This window comes from Natrix helvetica, assembly GCF_964273705.1.
Source record: "Natrix helvetica genome assembly, chromosome: 13".
Lineage (NCBI taxonomy): Eukaryota > Metazoa > Chordata > Lepidosauria > Squamata > Natricidae > Natrix > Natrix helvetica.
In genome coordinates, this window is record NC_138557.1 from 2,435,334 (window position 1) to 2,455,217 (window position 19,884).

At 43.7% G+C, this 19,884-nt stretch overlaps 1 protein-coding gene across 2 annotated transcripts in view; it reads right to left on the minus strand.

Annotated features, from left to right (window-relative positions):
* The window catches only part of MAD1L1 (mitotic arrest deficient 1 like 1), a 277,755-nt gene that overhangs the window by 256,382 nt on the left and 1,489 nt on the right, over nucleotides 1–19,884 (minus strand). For both annotated transcript variants that reach the window (XM_081965617.1, XM_081965618.1), the window contains exons 2-9: nucleotides 18,984–19,149; nucleotides 17,322–17,462; nucleotides 15,278–15,457; nucleotides 12,579–12,703; nucleotides 11,974–12,055; nucleotides 11,692–11,822; nucleotides 10,665–10,779; nucleotides 9,843–9,904 (exon numbers count right to left, since the gene is read on the minus strand). In XM_081965617.1, coding sequence (XP_081821743.1) covers nucleotides 9,843–9,904; nucleotides 10,665–10,779; nucleotides 11,692–11,822; nucleotides 11,974–12,055; nucleotides 12,579–12,703; nucleotides 15,278–15,457; nucleotides 17,322–17,462; nucleotides 18,984–19,149 — 1,002 coding nt within the window. The remainder of the gene's footprint in view (nucleotides 1–9,842; nucleotides 9,905–10,664; nucleotides 10,780–11,691; nucleotides 11,823–11,973; nucleotides 12,056–12,578; nucleotides 12,704–15,277; nucleotides 15,458–17,321; nucleotides 17,463–18,983; nucleotides 19,150–19,884) is intronic.

Here is a 19,884-nt window from a genome sequence, read left to right on the forward strand (position 1 = left end):
CTTCCTTCCTTCTCTCCTCCATCCCCTTTCCTCTCTTCTTTTTTTCCTTCCTCCTTCCCTCTCTGTCCTTCCTTCCTTCCCTTCTTCTCTTTTCCTTCCTCTTTCCTCCTCCTTTCCCTCTTCCTTCCTTCCCTCTCTCCCTCTTCTAGGATATATAGTGCACAAACAAGAAACTGACTTGAATACGATTGAAAAAAGAAAACAAAACCATGTTTTATATTAAAACTCAATTATAATTTGATTCTTCACAGGACATTACAACCTAAACAGATATAAGTAGAATATTACACTTCTTATTACTCATCAAGCACAGTCATGTGTGACATCATCTGATAGGTCAAAAAATGAATTGTTGTAATAAATGTTGGCTCTACTTCATGCTACTATAATTACGCTCATCAATAAGATACAAATTACTCATTGCTTTTTCACAGCAAACATAATTACCCTTTGAAATGAAAAATTTTGAACTCAAGCTTACATATTTTAGCTACTTCTGCAGGGCAATTGCAATTAACGCGTAAACTACATTTTCTGAAATGGAACAAAATATAGCTTTCTCAGTTAGGGCAACTGGCTTGGTTTTTTTTTTTTTTTCAATTTATTTATCATTTCTTGGGCCCAATTCTCACATGTACACAAGAAATGGAAGCCAAGACAAAACCACAGACAAACCAGACCAAAGATAAAAACTGCTTTTAGACCTTGCTGGAAGAAATATGATGCCTAAAGGAAGTTTGCAACACTTTGTCTGACGTTATGAATTAAGGGACTAAATGAGTAATATGTAGGTGGAACAGAATAATATTACAACTTTAAGGTAATTAGAGAGACATCCCTGGCTTGTGCAAAATTGCATTGGTGCATTAAACCTAAAATATGTAATATGCATTTCATCCTTTAAGACATCCTACCCAAAGGTGCTGTCCTTTGTGCTGAGCTTGGTGGTTTTTCCTGCTGATGTTTCATAACCCAACTAGGTAACATCATCAGTGCTAGAAGGGAGTGGGAGTTGCAGAGAGGAGGAGGGCTGTGGGCTCCTTGGTGCTCTCTGAGCTTGGCTGTTTTCTTGCAGACATTTCATTACCCAACTAGGTAACACCGTCAGTGCTAGAAGGGAGTGGGGTTCATCAACATAGCATGGATGATGTTACCTACCGTAGTTGGGTCATGAAACCACCAAGCTCAGAGAGCACCAAGGACCCCAAAGTCTCTCCTCCTCCTCCTCTTCAATTCCACTCCATTCCAGCACTGATGATGTTACCTAGTGGGGTCATGAAATGTCAGCAAGAAAGCCACCAAGCTCAGAGAGCACCAAGGACTCCAAATGCCTCCTCTGTAGGTCACAGAGTCTCTTCATTCAAAGGTTTTGTTCATAGAAGATGCCAGATGCAATGCAAATTTGAGTCCGTTCATCCGGTCAAAGCCTATTCTGCCTTTTTGCTTGGTGTTAGCTCAGCCTGCTGCGTGAACTAAACCACTGATTCGCAAACCATAGTTCACTGCTCAGAACGGTGGGTCAACTCAACCCCCGTGCTTCTTTAACAAGCCAAGACTGGATATACTAAGAGTGACAGGTTGGTACAGGTAGTCCTCAACTTACAAACAGTTCAGAGTCACAAGTGCACTGAAAAAAAAGTATCTGCTAACCGTTCTTCACACTAACAACTGCAGCATCTCCATGGTCACCTGGTCAGAATTCAGACGCTTGTATAAATACTGACTCGTATTTATGATGGGTTGCAGCCTTTGGCGACCTTCTGACAAGCAAAGGGCCAGGGGGAGCCCAGGTGCACTTAACAACCGTGTTACCAATTTAAAAACGGCAGTGATTCACTTAACAACCGTGGCGGGGAAGGTTGTTAAGCAGAGCTGGCATCCTTCAACGCCCGTTTTTAGCTGGCAAAACTCACTTCGCAGATGTGTCACTTAGCAACGTAAATTTGCAGCTCGATTGTGGTCGTAAGTCAGGGAGTACCTATGTAAGTCCATCTCCAATAGGTGTAAAAGATCTGGAAGGATGAATGCCAGTCAGGTTTAACCGAAGTCTGTGAAAATTCTATTAATTGCCATTTTAAAAATTAGGCTGGGTCAAGACTCTTTGTGAAGAGGGGAAAAAAAATATGTACATTAGATGCAGACACATTACTTGTCCCCTGCACCCCATCCTCCTGCAATCACATTATACCCCAAAGGAGACAGTGGAGAGGATTTCATTAATAAATTTATTTCCCCCCCCTCTCATTTCCAGTAGCGTGGAGGGGGAAAAAATGTATGCAAATCCGTTTGTAATTAGGTTTAAAAATTCCATTTCATGGGATAATCAGACTTCAAAAAACTCAATTTTAGTTTTAATCAGATTTTAACAAGGATATTAACTCCATTCCGTTCATGAGAAGAGAGAGAAGTGGTGAATTCAACGCAAATGTATTCAAGCTTAGCCTTAGGAGATAATTAAATAAAATTAATTTGGCAAGAATTGTCTGTAAATGGAGGCATTCCAGATAGCGGAGCGCGCTTCCGAAAGAAACAAACGGGGGCCTCATTTCCATACGAACGGATACAAAGCTTATTGTTCGGGCAGGAAAAAAGGGATCATCGCAATCCTTCTACGGAAGGGAGAGCTATGGGGAGCCCTGGAGCTGCTTCCAGAGGGCACCGTCTTCGAGAGGAGAGAAGCTGGCACCGTCTGCCCTCTTCGGATAAGCTTCTTAAAAGTCACCCAGGAAACAAGGGTGTGAAACGCAAGGGACAAAAACCCACACAAAAGGATCTTGAAGCGATCCTGCCGAGAAGCCAAGCGAGGCTTGGAGAAAAGGGTACAAGACACTGGAGGAGACAGGGAGAAGGAGGTTTTAGTTTCCAAAAGACCAGGGGGAGGGAGGGACAAAATGAATGGAAACTGATCAAGGAGAGAAGCAACTTGGAACTCAGGAGAAACTTCCTGACGGTGAGGACAATCAACCAGTGGAACAGAAGTTGCCTTCAGAAGCTGTGGGGGGCTTCATCACTGGAGGTTTTTAAGAAGAGATTGGATAGTCGTTTGTCTAAAAGGGCATAGGGTCTCCTGCTTGAGCAGAGGGTTGGACTAGAAGACTTCCAAGGTCCCTTCCAGCTCTATTCTGATAGATGGATGGGTGGATGGAACTAATCAAGGAGAGAACCTATCTGGAATTAAGGAGAAACTTCCTAACAGTGAGGTCAATTAATCAGCTTGTCTCCAGAAGTTGTGGGGGCTTCATCACTGGAGGTTTTTAAGAAGAGACTGGGCAGCCATTTGTCTGAAATGGTCCAGGGTCTCCTGCTTGAGCAGGGGGCTGGACTAGAAGATCTCCCGGGTGCCTTCCCGCTCTATTCTGATCGACTGAACCCTGCCACTTCGATCAATGTAGACCTTTTGCCAGCCATCGCCTGCTTTGGATGCTGCCCAGTGGAAAACCACTAATACAAGTTTCTAAGCTGTGCAGCATGGGAGCTGGTCCAACCTAACAGGAGGAGGCCATGCTGGGAAATGCCCATCCAGATGTCTCCCTGGCTGTGAGCAAAAAAAAAATAACTTAAATGCTTCTACTAAGCCAACTCCAGTTGACAAAATATGCAAGCTTCAAAGTTCTCGCCCGCTACCCATCCGGATAGGTGCCTTTCTCTGCTCCATTAAACGATGAAATTCAATGGAAAGGCAGCCACCATCTGTGTTTAAACTTGTGAGAACTCGTATATCTATTTGTATTTATGCAGAAAACAGCCAGAGCTAGCCAACCGGACCACAAAGTGGCTAGAGCGTAAATATGGAAGCTTAAAAACCGGTCTTCCGAGCAATTAAATTAAACAAAAGAATATCACTACTTACATCGCGCCCGTTCCTACCTGGTTCTCAAGAAGAGAAGCAAATAAAGCTAGATTTCCCCCCCCCCCAGTGCGGTAGCTGGGGGAGGGGAGGGGAGAGGGACCAGGTTCTTGTCCTCCAAGTCATTTTTAAGGGGATCGTTTTTGAAGAAACAGAAAACAAATATGGCCTAGGTTGCTTTTAAGTCTTCAACCTCTTGAATTATTTTTTTATATATATATATACGGTCAATCTTGCCTGTCCTAAAATCATAGGAGGTAATTTGACTATCTCTTCTCTATTTTATATTTCAGGGTTTTGGGGGGGGGGCAGAAAGAGAGGTGAGACGAGAGAAAGAGATAGAGATGATAGATGAGATAGATAGATGAGAGAGAGAGAGAGAGAGATGATAGGATAGATAGATAGATAGATAGATAGATAGATAGATAGATAGATAGATAGATAGATAGATAGATAGATAGAGGGGGGGAGAAAGATGATAGGTGAGAGATAGATAGATAGATAGATAGATAGATAGATAGATAGATAGATAGATGATAGATAGATAGATAGATAGATAGATAGATAGATAGATAGATAGATAGAGATAGATATGCTAGATATGGATGGATGGATGATAGACAGACTGACAGACATATTCATTCATTCATTCATTCATTCATTCATTCGATTTACATGACCTCTCAGTGACTCTGGGGGGCTTACAGACAATAAACTCAGACATAAAGGGAGTCGACCTTGGTTTCAATACTCTATTGAAACAAACCCAGTGCTTGTAAATATTTTTAGGTTCAACTGCAACCTCCACTTCCCTTATTTACCTTTTTAAAAATCTTATTTGCTACGGGGGGGGGGGGGGGCAGGTGTCAAGCTATTTTCCAAAGCACCCCAGACAAGGAATAACAGATGGAAACTGACCAAGGAGAGATTCAACCTGAAAATAAGGAGAAATTTTCTGTGAGAACAATCAACCCATGGAGCAGAAGTTGCCTTCAGAAGTTGTGGGAGCTTCTTCCCTGGAGGCTTTCAAGAAGAGGCTGGACTGCCCATTTCTCAGAAATGGTGTAGTAGGGTCTCCTGCTTGGGCAGGGGGGTTGGACTAGATGACCTACAAGGTCCTATCTAATTGTTAATCTGTTGAACCTGTTTACTATTGAAGAAGCAAAGAAATGAGGACTCTGAAAGTTGTTAATCCTAATGTCTGAAGAGCTTCCTGCGTAAACGGGCCTCCTCTCGTTGGGGCAGGCCAATTTCGCTATTCGCCCATGATATCGCTAATTAACTTCGCTCTGCGGTGAATGAAACGAACCACGACAGCAAAACGCTTTCCATCTCACATCACTTAAGCTTGGAAGCTGAACCCGGAGGAGACGGTTGCATCCTTTTCCCCCAGAAAACGTTCGTTTTTCTTTTAATGACTGGTTTGATGGGCAGACCAACTGCTGAACAGCAGAGCTGGCATCCTTCGGTGCCAGGTTTTAGATGAGCTGGCAAACCACCTCGCCCTCCATTCAAAAGAGGCAATTCTCCAGAAACCCACTAGCTTGACAATGTTTGTCCATGAGAGGCCTCCCTCTGATCCCCAGCACAAGTGATGTCCAGATTGCTCTGCCAGCGAAGTCAGCAAACTGGCTATTAAGGAACAATGATCCCCAAGGAGCCTGGATAATTGGATAGCGGTTTGCTCAGGTGCAGGTAAAGCTTCCCCTCGCACATCGGTGCTACTCGTTCCCGACTCTAGGGGGCGGTGCTCATCTCCGTTTCAAAGCCGAAGAGCCAGCGCTGTCCGAAGACGTCTCCGTGGTCATGTGGCCGGCATGACTAAATACCGAAGGCGCACGGAACGCTGTTCTCTTCCCATCAAAAGTGGTTCCTATTTGTCTACTTGCATTTTTTACATGCTTTCGAATTGCTAGGTTGGCAGAAGCTGGGACAAGTCAAATCCCACGCTAGGGATTCGAACTGCCGACCTTTCTGATCGACCAGCACAGCATCTTAGCCAATGAGCCACCGCATCCCTCTATATAACTCCTAAATGGATGCAAAAGGACACAAAAGGAAGAATAGGCACACAGGGATACGGTCCTTCTCCCTTTTATGCCACCAAACTTTTGGAGGTGTTTCAAAAGAAGAACTAAAACAGAAATCGCTATTAATTAATGCATGGTACACAATTCTCCATCAAAGCACAAGGAACGCGAAGCCACATTATTTCTTCTAAATAATAATAATTTGTTTTTTTTTTAAATAGAGTATGAAAAGACAAGCAGGCTGGTTTTTAATATTATTCCTCACAGGTAGACTGAAGGCTTAAAACAATTTAATCTGTGTTTGGTTCGTAATGAACATCTGCAAAAAAAAAAAAAACATCTCACCAGACCCGCAAATCACAATGGATTAGTTGCAACACAAAGAGCTAGAAACTCTGAAGTATGGTCCTATACCTCCTCTCCAAAGCTCATAAAAATTACGTTTTAAAATGCTCAGAAGCACGCTCCATAAACCACTATTTTGAAGCAGTGTTTTTAGCTAGCCCCGGAGAGGCTTAAACTTTAAGAGGTTAATTTTGGCAAACGAAAGCTTGCAAATTAAAACTGTCCCAGATCAGATCAATGGTTAGCGGCAAAAAACCCTTTTATTAATGGACTGTGAATTCTGCTCATTCACATCCAGCAAGGGAGGATTTACACTCACAGACCTTCTCTGGTTTGGAGAGCTGCCAGACTGAGATCTGCAGAACTTGGAGCCTCGGAGAGTCCCGAACCAATGAAGCGAACTAATGGTCTCCTGCAAACTCCACTCCCCTTTCGCTCCTCTTTTATTTCCTCTGGGAGGGGCCATTCATCGTCCACCTGTGGCCTTACTCCCAGGTTGACCCCTGTTCTTTAGCTGTTCCCTTCGTCTGGCAACTCTGCGCATACACACACTGGGAACAGGCTCCAGCTGTTTGTCTGCCTCACTGATCTCTGACTCTGAAGGCAGCTGATAACTGGCATATGCCAGTTATCATCCGAGTCTTCCCCAGACTCCAGGACTGGCCCATCTTCCTCCCCAACCTCCTCACTGTCCGAATCTGCTGCCAACTCCACTGGCAGGCCACAACAGGAAGGACAAAGGCAGATTGGACAAGTGGCATAGAAAAGGCATCTCAGCACCCAGAATGGAAAGAACTGTGTGTCGGGTTCAAGACATCAGGAAGCAGGATAGAGTTCAAAAGCACTACCTATACACAAGTTTATTTCACACCACCTGTATACAAGGATCTGAACTTTATAGTAAAGCGTTCATGTTGTGCCTGGCCTTCAGACTAAATAGATTCTACATGCACTTCTTCCTTGTGTACATTAAGTGTCATTTTAATGTACATTATAAGTAAATCAAGAAGCAATGGGTGGAAACTAATCAAGGAGAGAAGCAACTTAGAAATAAGGAGAAATTTCCTGACAGTCAGAACAATTCATCAGTGGAACAGAAATTGCCTCCAGAAGTTGTGAATGCCCCAACACTGGAAGTCTTTAAGAAAATGTTGGATAGCTATTTGTCTGAAGTGGTGTAGGGTTTCCTGCCTAAGCAGGGGGTTGGACTAGAAGACCTCCAAGGTCGCTTCCAACTGCTACTCTGTTAACCTTTAGTGGTCAAGGCAAATTGGCATCGGGACCTCAAAGGGAGTTGGATTTAGGGCAAGGAAACTCCAAAATGATGGTGCGTTTGGGCTCGCCTTCAGGCTCAAACCTGGTCATCTCCTCCATCGTGGGAAGGAAGTAGTCCTTGACTTACAACAGTTCATTTAGTGGCTGTTCAAAGTTACAACAGCACTGGGAAAAGTAGACTTCCTGAGCCACGTGCTGCATTCTAACTTGAGGAAGTTATTTCCTCAAGTTTTTGAAAACCTACGCGAGGAACGAAAATCCAAACAAACCTTTTAAAGGAAAAGATTATGGGGAGGGGGGGGATTCTGCTTTTTACCCCTTTTAGGGAGGGGGGGCGCTTTAACCAGCACAATAGCTAAAGGCATAAATTGGGGTTTGCGGGAGGGAGGGAAGGAAGGAGCCCGTTTCCCCGTCTCAGAGTTGCATTGTCAAACCGACTCGTACAAATGGAAATGCGATCGTAATTCCAGCACCACTGCTGTGATTTCCACACGCTGGGAAGAATGCTAAGGCAGCTATCGTAAGAGGGAATGGCTTTCATTTTAGCAGCGGGGCCTTGGTTTTATTAAGGATGATTGCCTACCCCCTCCCCCCCCCCAAAAAAAGTGCATTAACCAAGTTCTCTTCGCCCCGTTCGGAGACGGAAGGAAGAAAGGAAGAAAGGAAGAAAGAAAAACCAGAATTCCGAGAGCTTCGACTCGAGACGACCTCTGAATGCGGCACTTAACGTCTTTGACGCCCAGAAAGAAAACTGCTATAATTGCGCTCTCTCACAGCCTCGCGCTGCCTTCGCTTTAAGACAGCAAAAACTAGAGGGTGAATTTCCACCAGGGGAAGCAAGGAAGTGCAATTAGCCAGTTCCTTTCTTGCTTCTTCCGTCCAAAGCGACGCTATCCGTCTCGCTGGTAGTGAAATCAAAGGCCTGGCATTGCCATGAACTGGGCTCAATCAAATGCAAATGGAGCTGGAAGGGACCTTGGAGGCCTTCTAGTCCAGCCCCCTGCGCAAGCAGGAGAACCGATGACATCTCAAACAAGTGGCTGCCCGGCCTTATCTTTAAAAACCCCACTGATGGAGCAGCCACAACTTCAGGTGGCAAGCTGTTCCAGTGGTTAATTGTTCTCACAAATTGGGAAATTCCCACTTATTTTGAGAATGGATCTCAAGATTCAGTATAACAAGATCTGGAAGGGACCTTGGAGGTCTTCTAGTCCAGCCCCCTGCTCAGAGTCAGAATCCCTTCACGAACACGTTCCTAGCTTATCAGTTGCAACGATTCACTTAACAACTGTGGCAAGAAAGGTCATAAAGCAGGGCAAAGACTTGTTTACAACTGTCCTGCTTAGCAACAGAAGTTTTGGGCTCAATGGCGGTCGTAAGTCGAGGACTGGCAGCAATCTGAACACGGGGAATATTAGACCTCCATTTGCGACGTCTGTTAGAATCGGAATGCCTGTGTTGTTAAGCGAATCAGGCCCAATTTCTTCTATGCCGCCGTTGTTAAATGAATTGATCGTTCTTAAGTGAAGCAGGAGGCCCTTAAGTGTATCCTGTTCCCCTCCCCTTGACTTTGCTCGTCGGAAGCCAATTGCTTTTGGCCGATTGCTTTTCACAAATAGAGAGTCAGCTTCTAACAAGACGGGCAGTGAGCGAATTTAATAAAGAAATGAGAAGAAATAAAGAGAAATGGCAATTCCACGTTACTTCATAAAAAAGAGATTTGGGGGAACATCATTCTGGGGGAAGGAAGGACGAAGGTCGCTCTGCTTGCGCGATCAGACGCCTTGCTCGTCTTTGCCATCAGACTTAAATGAAGAGCTTGATGACCTGCAGCGATAAGAGCCTCTACGCCAGGGGTGTCCAAACTTGGCTGGGGAATTCTGGGAGTTGAAGTCCACAAGTCTTAAAGTTGCCAAGTTTGGACACCCCTGCTCTACGCCCTTCCTCTCCCGCTGCAAAATCACCCCGTTCAAATACGAATATGAGGAATTGGGAAATATCGCCTCCTTCCTTCCTGTTGTGGCCCGCCAGATGCTTGGAAACTGACTGGTACTTATGGCGGTTCTTGGAGTCACATAATCCCCTTTGCGACCTTCCAACAAGCAGAGTCAACGAGGAAACCCGAATCACTTAACAACCGTGTCACTAACTTAACGACGGCAGCCGTTTGCTTAACAACTGTGCCAAGAAAGGTCTTGAAGAGAGACGAAATTCACTGAGCAAACGTTTCACCTAGCAACCTAAACGTTGCGGTCGTATGTCGAGGACTATTTGCGTGCACTCAGCAAACAAACCAAGAAGCAAAGAGGGAGGTTATTGGAACGGCTGTGCCATTTTTCACTAACCTGATATCTAAGCCCATTTTCTGGTCCAGTTTTTCCCACGCGCTGAGCTTCTCCTGAACTTTCTGGAGGAGAGAAAGCCAATTTTAAAAAATTCCAGCAATGTAATTTCATCTGCAATTACACACCAGTTCCCCTTATAACCGGCTGCAGTGTTCTGCACTCATGTGACGGATGCCAATTTAGGACGGTTTTTGCCGAAAACGAAACTTTTGGCGCCGGTTTAAGAGAAGAAAAAACGCCCACCCATAGGAATGTATCGACTCACTTAAGGACCGATCCATTCGCGTTACGACCCCCGTGTTCGCTTAACCACCGTTGCAACTTGGAAAGGTGACCAAACGAATGGTGGCAAGTCATTACAACCTCGACTTACAACGATTCATTTAGTGACTGTTCAAAGTTACCACGGCACTGAAAAAAAAGGTGACTTATGATCATTTTTCACACTTATGACTATCGTAGCACCCCCCATGATCATGTGATCAAAATTCAGGTGCTTGGCAAGTGCTTCGTACTTATGACCGTTGCTGTGTCCCCACGGTCATCTTTTGTGACCTTCTAACAAGTCAGCGGGGAACCTGGATTCACTTAACAACCAGGTTACTAACTTATTAACTGCAGTGATTCACTTAACAAGGGTGGCAAGAAAGGTTGTAGGGGCAAAATTCACTCGACAAATGTCTCACTTAACGACATCGATTTCCAGCTCAATTGTGGTCGTAAGTCGCGGACGATCTGCGTTCAGCCTAAAAAAACAATGAATCTTATTCCCTGCTAAGAGCAGAAGTAGGAAAGAGGTGTGTAGCCATTGCGGAATTTTACCTCCTTCTCCAATTCCAAAGCCACCCGTTCTGTCTGGACCTTTTCAAATCTCTCAAGCTTCCTTTGAAGACCCTCGACTTCCTCTTTCAGTAATCCGTTGTTTTCTCTCATTTCCCTGTGAGGTAAAGGTAAAGGTAAATGTTCCCCTCGCACATATGTGCTAGTCATTCCTGACTCTAGGGGGCCGGTGCTCATCTCCGTTTCAAAGGTGAAGAGCCAGCGCTGTCCAAAGCGGTCCCTCCAAAACAGCTGGAGTCATCTAAAAGTTAGTTTCGCTTTAGCACAGTTAACAGTTAGGGTCATCTAAAGGTTACTTTCGCTTTAGCACAGTTAACAGTTAGGGTCATCTAAAGGTTACTTTTGCTTTAGCACAGTTAACACGATCATCTAAAGGTTAGTTCAACTTTAGCAAAGTTAACAGGGTCATCTAAAGGTTAGTTTCGCTTCAGCACAGTTAAGAGTTAGGGTCATCTAAAGGTTAGTTTCGCTTTAGCACAGTTAACAGTTAGGGTCATCTAAAGGTTACTTTCGCTTTAGCACAGTTAACAGTTAGGGTCATCTAAAGGTTACTTTCGCTTTAGCACAGTTAACACAATCATCTAAAGGTTAGTTCAACTTTAGCAAAGTTAACAGGGTCATCTAAAGGTTAGTTTCGCTTCAGCACAGTTAAGAGTTAGGGTCATCTAAAGGTTACTTTCGCTTTAGCACAGTTAACAGTTAGGATCATCTAAAAGTTAGTTTCACTTTAGCACAGTTAACAGTTAGGGTCATCTAAAGGTTACTTTCGCTTTAGCACAGTTAACAAGATCATCTAAAGGTTAGTTTCGCTTTAGCACAGTTAACAGGATCAACTAAAGGTTAGTTTCACTTTAGCACAGCTAACACAACTACATTCAGCACATAATTGTGATAACAAAACTGGGGACAAAACCAAGCACAAGGAGGAGGAGAGAGAGAAAAACACCCGAATGCAGGTCTTGACACACTGACAGACAATCCAAATAAATGATCATTTTCTGTTCCTTACCTAAGGTAGGCGTTCTCCTCCCTGAGTTGCTGCAATTCCCGTTCCATTTGGGGAAACTGAGCCAGCTCCGTCTTCATGTTCTTCACAATGACCGCATCTTGTTCTTGCATGGAGATCTTTTGCTCCAGATCCTGCAGAAACAGGGCCCAGAAAAAACTTTCAGAAGACAACTGAACAAGATTACTCCCTAATAAATAGTGAAACTTTGGTGCTTTCCTAAGAGTAGCTGGGTGGAAATGTATCTCCAGGTAACACAAAGAGGAAGGACGTAAGAGGCCTCACCTGAATCTTCTGATCCTTCTTAGACATGAGCTCTTCCTTTGCCTGAAGAAGTTGGATTTGCTGAGTGGCCTCTTGCCATTTTCTGTTGAAAATGGAGATAAAATATTCATTTATCGTACACAGCGCTGTTTCTAAACCTCAGCAACTTTAAGGTGGGTAGACTTCGGTTGAACTCCAACGCTTCTCTCATTAATGTCTATGGAGATTCTCCGTCACCCAGGTCAGCTGGCCCCTCCAGCAGCCGACAGGCCACAATAGTTGGATGTTTTAAAAAAAAACGGACATATTTTTCAAGGTTTGTCCATTTTCAAGGCTACCTTTTCTGTGTCATGTTTCCGAAAAATCCCCTTATTAATTCATGAGCCTCGAGCCAAGTTTGAAAAGAAAACCAGTCATTTATTAGGAACACCATTTCGGCAATACCTCATTGCAGTCAGATCTCACCTCATTTAAATTATGGCTGAATTTTGCTCCTGTTTCTCCCCTCCCCTCTCAGTCTGTGTCATAAATCACATTCTCCAAGGAGGTGCACGCCTCACAAGCCTCCTTGCACTACACTTTGTTGCTAAAGACTAAGAATCAAATTCCCGCCCATTCCCGCTTACTTGTGAAGCACATCGAATTGTTCGGTCAATTCCTGGTTTCGGGATTGCTGCTTCTTTATCTCCATCTCTTGATTCATCGTGTTCCACTGGGACTCTGATACTTTCCCCTTCAAGGCATTGATGGTCTGAGGGAGAAAGAAATAGTTGGTGTTTATTTGTTATTTACGAAATTCATACACTGCCTAACAGGCTGTTCAAACTGAAACCTTGAGGAGCCTACGTTGAAGGAATAAACTTCGGATCCAATGCTAAAATGAATAGGGGAACCAATGACCCTGATCCGGTGGCAGGATTCCAAATAACATCCAAAAGTAAATCAGAGTCCGAGGCAAAGTATTCCTCAAAGTTCCAATTTATTAAGAGAGCCATGTTGGGAAAACCTGAATCTGAAAGCTTCCCAGTTTTCCCCACCCAGTTGAAAGTTAAAGATCCTGCCCCAACACCCACAAGTCCATCCCATGGTCCAATCTCCCATTGCCATGCTGGCCGCTTATACCCATCCAGTTCCAGTCAGGTGCAGAGGTGCAGAGACAAAGGATGACCTTGGCTTTCTAGAAAGAATGTTGTTATGGCTACATATCATCTAACTCCGTACAATCCCCCCCTCCCATTTTCCCACCATAGAAAAGGCATAGCAGAATAATAGAAAGTGAGGCAGGCCGAAGACCCAAAAGAAAAGATGGCTGCATCTGGATCTTTTTCCTACAGGTAGTCCTTGACTCACAACAGTTTGTTTAGTGACAGGTCAAAGTTACAATGGCACTAAAGGTTTCTCACACTTACAACCGTTGCAGCATCCCCATTATTGAATTGATTGAATTGATTTATTGAATTGATTTGTTTCTTTATTGGCTGCCCGTCTCGTAGCAAACCAATTTTTGGTGAGCAAACGTAGAGGCAGCCCTCGACCCACAGAAGTTCATTTAGTGACCATTATGAAATTGTAAAGGCAGTGGGGAAAAAGGGGAGTTATGGACATTTTTCACACTACAGCAAACTCTCCTTACATTCCTTCCCTCCTCTTCCTCTCTTCCTCTCTTCCTCTCTCCCTTTCTTTTTCTGTTGTTATAGGTGTCTCTTTCAAATCTCAATTTATGTTTTCGTGGGGTGATATTCCCGCAAACCCAAATATAGTTTAACATCATTTCTTATTCCCTTCCCTTCGCTAATCTATTCTAACTATGTTTTTTCCCCCTTTATATCTCACTCTTGAATATATAATTGTATATTTAGTGCTTTCTTTTCTCTTTTCCCCCCGTGCTGTCCAAATGGAAGATTCTGGGCTCAGCAGAGAAGAAATAAACTTCTGATCAAAAGCTAAAATGTACATGAGACCCCAACGAGGCTGATCTGGACCTTTTAAACACGCAGCAGCCCCCGTTCTTTGTTCCTTCTGATGCTCCCTTGAGTGTTGTTATTTACTAAAAGGACTTGCAAGGGGAAACTTTCAAAGGCAGCCTGCTCCATCTAGTAAAGACCCCATCAAAGGGATGCAAATGGGGAAGTGCTTCCTCCCCGCCTGCGCTTTCAAAAGAGAGCTTCTCTACGTCCTCCCACGGATAAGCAACGGTGACGATCTTAAGTTTGGCATAGAGCCGGATAAGCCAGTTTTCAAACCTAGATTACAGGCGGGCTAGGGAAAAAAAATAAAGATCTGAAGCAGCCTTTTTCAGCTTTTCTCGCCTTTGTAAAGCAATTACGGAGCCGCTCCGGGAACCAAAGAGTTCGCTTTGCAATTTCTCTCCAATTTCGGGCTTCTTGCCATAAGATAGATAGATAGATAGATAGATAGATAGATAGATAGATAGATAGATAGATAGATAGATAGATAATATATAGATGATAGGTAGATAGAAGATAGATAATAGATAGATGATAGATAGATAGATGATAGATAGACAAATAGATTGATAGATAATAGATATAGATGATAGGTAGATAGAAGATAGATAGATAGATAGATAGATAGATAGATAGATAGATAGATAGAGATGGATGGATGGATGGATGATAGATGATGGATGGATATAGAAAGAGAGAGAGAAAGAGAGAGATGATAGTTGATGGATGGATAGATAGATATAGATGCAGAAAGATAGATGGATGGATGGATGGATAGATAGATGATAAAGGTAGAGAGAGAGAGAGAGAAAGAGGAAGATAGATAGATAGATGATAGATAGATAGATAGATAGATAGATAGATAGATAGATAGAGAAAAAGAGAGAGACATAGAGAGAGAGAATTAATAGAGCTGTAAGGGAACTTAGAGATCTTCTAGTCCAGCCCCCGGTTCAAGCAGGAGACCCTATACCATTCCAGACAAATGGCTACCCAGTCTTTTCTTTAAAAACTTCCAGTGTTGCAGCTTTTGGTGGAAAGTCGTTCCACTGGTTAATTGTTCTCCCTGTCATGAAACTCCTCCTTATTTCAAACTGTCCATTTTTCTTATTTATGCCCCCAAGAATTCTCCCTCTGGAATTGCTTAACGATACAGCTTCTTAACAGCTACCGTCCCAGCCTTAAAGCATCAGAAGATGCTGCCATTCATTTCAAGGAAAAGGGACCACTCGGTGTCCCCCTTTTTTTAAAAACTGTCACCTAACTCCTGCAACACAAAAGTTATTTGGACCATCACCCTTTTAGACTCCAAAATGACATCAAATACACTTTCACCAAATCAACGGCTCGGCCCTCACTTCATTCGCCTCGGTGAGCTTGGTCTCCTTCTCCTGCAACTTCTTATTCAGGGCCTCTATTTCCTTCTGGCAGGTCTTGTTGGTCACAACTTGTTCCTGAAGGGCATTTTTCGCCTCGGTTTCCCTCTCCTGACACTGCTTGATGCGCTTCAGGAGATCCTGATTGCGATCCGCTTCCCGCTGGAAAAAAGAAGACAGCAAGAGAAAGTTTAGGAGAAAACAATACTACCACTACGAAAGGATTTCAAGGCGCTTGGAAGTAACCGCAGGCACTTCGGAAGTAGGGCCTACGTACCCTCGAGGTAGGCCTGTCGTAACATCCAACGGTTGCTAAGCTACAAGTCGTAAGTCAAGGACTACCCATTCTGTATCATGGAAAAGCTACATCAATAAATCGAAGTTCTTTTCAATGACAGCTAACGTTTGGGGTACCAACAGAAGAGAAGATTAGTAGCTCAGGGTTGAATTGTGGGGTCCCTGGTGCTCTCTGAGCTTGGTGGGCTTTTTGCAGACATTTCATGACCAGCTAGGGAACATCATCAGTGCTAGAATGGAGTGGGGATTCTAGAGTGAAAGAGGAGGAGGAGGAAAAAGGAGAAGGAGAAGGGGAGGAAGAAAATGAGGGAGGATGGAGAAAAGGGGAGGAGGTGGAAGAGGAGGGGGAGGAAGAGGAGGAAGAGGACTGTGGGGTGCTTGGTGCTCTCGGATCTGGGTGGTTTTCTTGCAGACGTTTCATGACCCAACTAGGGAACATCTTCAGTGCTAGAAAGGAGGGGGGTTGTAGAGTGGAAGAGGAGGACGACTGTGGGGTCCTTGGACTTGCTGAGTTCGGTTGTTTTCTTGTACGCATTTCATGACCCAACTAGGTAATATCATCTGTGCCATGACGATGAACCCTCCCTCCTCTCTCTTCTAGCACTGATGATGTTACCTAGTTGGGTCATGAAACATCTGCAAAAAAAAACCCAAAACCTACCAAGCTTAGAGAGCATCCCGCAGTCTTTTGATGTGTTATATTCCACAGTCTGAATTTTAAAACCCTGTAAAAATCTTCGCTCAAGTCATTTTCAAAGCTGGGTCCCATGCTTTTTATGGTCAATCTGTTGTTGTTTTTGACATGAAGACCGGTGTAGCCGCCTTCCAACTGGATCGTGGCTTGCTTTGTGATGCAAATCAGCTGCATCTAGCCATTATGCAGTCCACGGCTTTCCCGCTCCCCACAATCAGCGGTTTTTCCATTTTCCATCTAAACGCCTTTTTTATCCCCCAGTGTTCCTTTGATAACACTTGCGCGCAATACTTGTTCTTGGGCAGCGAAAGCTTTCTTTTCCATTTCCCCATCTTTAATGTACCATTTTAAACCACTTAGGCCAATTTTCCTTCCCTATCTTTCAAAATAATAAAAATAAAAAATAAAATGCCAACGGAACATTTTGGTTTGCGGTTTCCCAATGTTCTAATCTCATGTCAAGCTGTGGCTTTGTGTAGTCGAGTCGATCGCATTTCGGCATTGAGTCCTTCTATCTGAGGGGTAGAATGGTTCCCTTTCTCTTTTTGAATAATTACGCTGTCGTTTCTCTTTCTCCTTCTCTGCCGTCTAACTCTAACACTCTTATCTATCTATCTATCATATATATGGGGTTGCCACAAAGAAGAGGGAGTCAAACTATTCTCCAAGGCACCTGAGGGTAGAACAAGAAGCAATGGGTGGAAACTAATCAAGGAGAGAAGCAACTTAGAACTAAGGAGAAATTTCCTGACAGTTAGAACAATTGATCAGTGGAACAGCTTGCCTCCAGAAGTTGTGAATGCCCCAACACTGGAAGTCTTTAAGAAGATGTTGGATAGCCATCTGTCTGAAACGGTATAGGGTTTCCTGCCTAGGCAGGGGGTTGGACTAGAAGACCTCCAAGGTCCCTTCCAACTCTACTATTGTATTGTATTATTGTATTGTATTGTATTTGTGCTGATAAATAAATAAAGGGAGACTAGTATAGATCTATTTCAAGCTATTTAGCTCTCATCAGCTAGCTCCCCAGCTCACCTCAAATTTGTTAGCATTCATGTTGGCGGCCTTCTCGAGTTCAATCCGAGCCCTCTTGTGACTTAATTCCATCTGCATTTTCTCCCGCTCCATCTGCAAAAGCCGCGTACCCGAATGGATTTGCCCGGCCTGCTCTTCCAGCTGACCCGTTGACACCGAAAGGGAAAAAAGAGACCAAATACAACACAAATATAAAAAGGCAACATTAAAAATATGGTTTTCTGCCTGGATGGTCTCCTGCAGTGAGCCGATAGATGGAAAGGGGGAGTAGTGAGTTCCCTCCCATATTTGGGCATACCAGGGGTTGTAACACAAACACATATATAGTTTAGTTTAGTTATAGTTTAGTTATGGTTATAGTTTAATTATAGTTATATAAGACTTATATGTACAGATAAAAGAATCACAACAGATATGTAAAAGAAGTGTAATGTGTTGCAAAGATGTGAGGTTTGCATAAACAAAATAAAAAGTTGAAAAAGAAAAAATAAAGTTCAAGACCTTGCCCCAGCACCCACAAGTCCATCACATGGTCCAATCACTGTCATGAAGGAAGATGTCAGTCCAGGTGCAGGGACAAAATGACCTTGACTCTCTGAGGAATGTGGTGGCTCAGTGGCTAAGACACTGAGCTTGTCAATCAGAAAGGTCGGCAGTTTGGCGCGTAACAGAGTGAGCTCCCATTCCTTGACCCAGCTTCTGCCAATCAAGCAGTTCAAAAGCACTTTAAAAATGCAAGTAGAAAAATAGGAACCACCTTTGGTGGGAAGGTAACAGCATTCCATGCGCCTTCGGTGTTTAGTCATGCCGGCCACATGAGCACAGAGACGTCTTCGGACAGTGCTGGCTCTTTGGCTTTGAAACAGAGATGAGCACTGCCCCCTAGAGTCAGAAATGACTATCACATATGTGGGCGAGGGGAACCTTTACCTTATTTGTTTGTTTTATTGGATTTATATGCCGCCCTTCTCCCAAAGGACTCAGGGCGGCGTACAACATTAAAAAACACACATCCCGAAAGTAAAAAAAAATAAATAAATACATATCCAAAAAACAAACCCAATTTATAGGACAATACATTTAAAAAATGAGATAAAATTAACAGGCCAGGCCAGCTTGCTGGAAAAGCCAACTTTTTAGGGCGTGTCGGAAGGATCGGAGGTCAGGGATTATGCGAAGCTCCGGGGGCAGCTCACCTTAACCTTAGGGATGTATTAGCTAGTTCAGATAGGCAAAATATTTGGTGGGCAGAAGATCTAGGAGCTTTTCTGTTGGTTCACCTCCAAACTAAAACAGGCACGTCCTTCTCCCTGTGGACCGAATCACAACTACTTAAACTCAACTAATTTATTTACTTAAAAAATTATATAGCCATTCACCTTATAGCCATCCCTGGGTAGCTCTCAATCCAAAGTTAAAACAGCATAAACACCATAGTAAAATTATTAAAAATTAGCACACTGGAAACTATTGTGTCATGTTGAAGGTTCAGGGGGAAGAAGAGGGAAGAAAGAGAGACATCTATAATTGCTGGCTGAGCAGAGACCCCAGGCTGGGCAAGCTGGACTTATAATATATATGTCATTATTCAGTTTGCTAATTTTTTGCTTGCTTGGTAGGTGATCGTTTGCCGAGTGTGACCACTGAGGAGCACTGTCTCACCTTCATCATTTGCTGGTAGTGTGCCTGGAGTGAGCCCGGAGGAGACGGTGGGGCATCCTGGACAGACGATTCCTCCATGGAGAGGGCCATGAAGTGGTTGTAGGACTTCAGGATGGAGAAGACGGTGGTGTTCCCCTCAGCCTCCTCCATCTGCATCCGAGTTCCACTGTCCATACAATTAAAAATAATATTTTTTAAAAAAATTAGGACCTTTCTCTTCGCACACGTCAAGTTAATGCATCCCGAACTGCAGCTCTCCAAATCAGTTTTAAAAATAGTCTAGACTTCTTTGATTAGAGAAAAGATGGCAAATGCATTTATTGCTGTCGAAAGAAGAGAGTATTTGCAGCTCAAGGTTGAACTATGGAGTTGGAAGTGATTGGATGATGTTACCTAGTTGGGTCATGAAATGTCTACAAGAAAACACTGAAGCTCAAAGCGCAACAAGGACTTCACAGATCTCCTCCAATTCCTCCTCCTCCACTACACAAAACCCCACTCTTTTCTAGTACTGATGATGTTACCTAGTTGGGTCATGAAATGTCTACAAGAAAACACTGAAGCTCAAAGCGCAACAAGGACTTCACAGATCTCCTCCAATTCCTCCTCCTCCACTACACAAAACCCCACTCTTTTCTAGTACTGATGATGTTACCTAGTTGGGTCATGAAATGTCTACAAGAAAACACTGAAGCTCAAAGCGCAACAAGGACTTCACAGATCTCCTCCAATTCCTCCTCCTCCACTACACAAAACCCCACTCTTTTCTAGTACTGATGATGTTACCTAGTTGGGTCATGAAATGTCTACAAGAAAACACTGAAGCTCAAAGCGCAACAAGGACTTCACAGATCTCCTCCAATTCCTCCTCCTCCACTACACAAAACCCCACTCTTTTCTA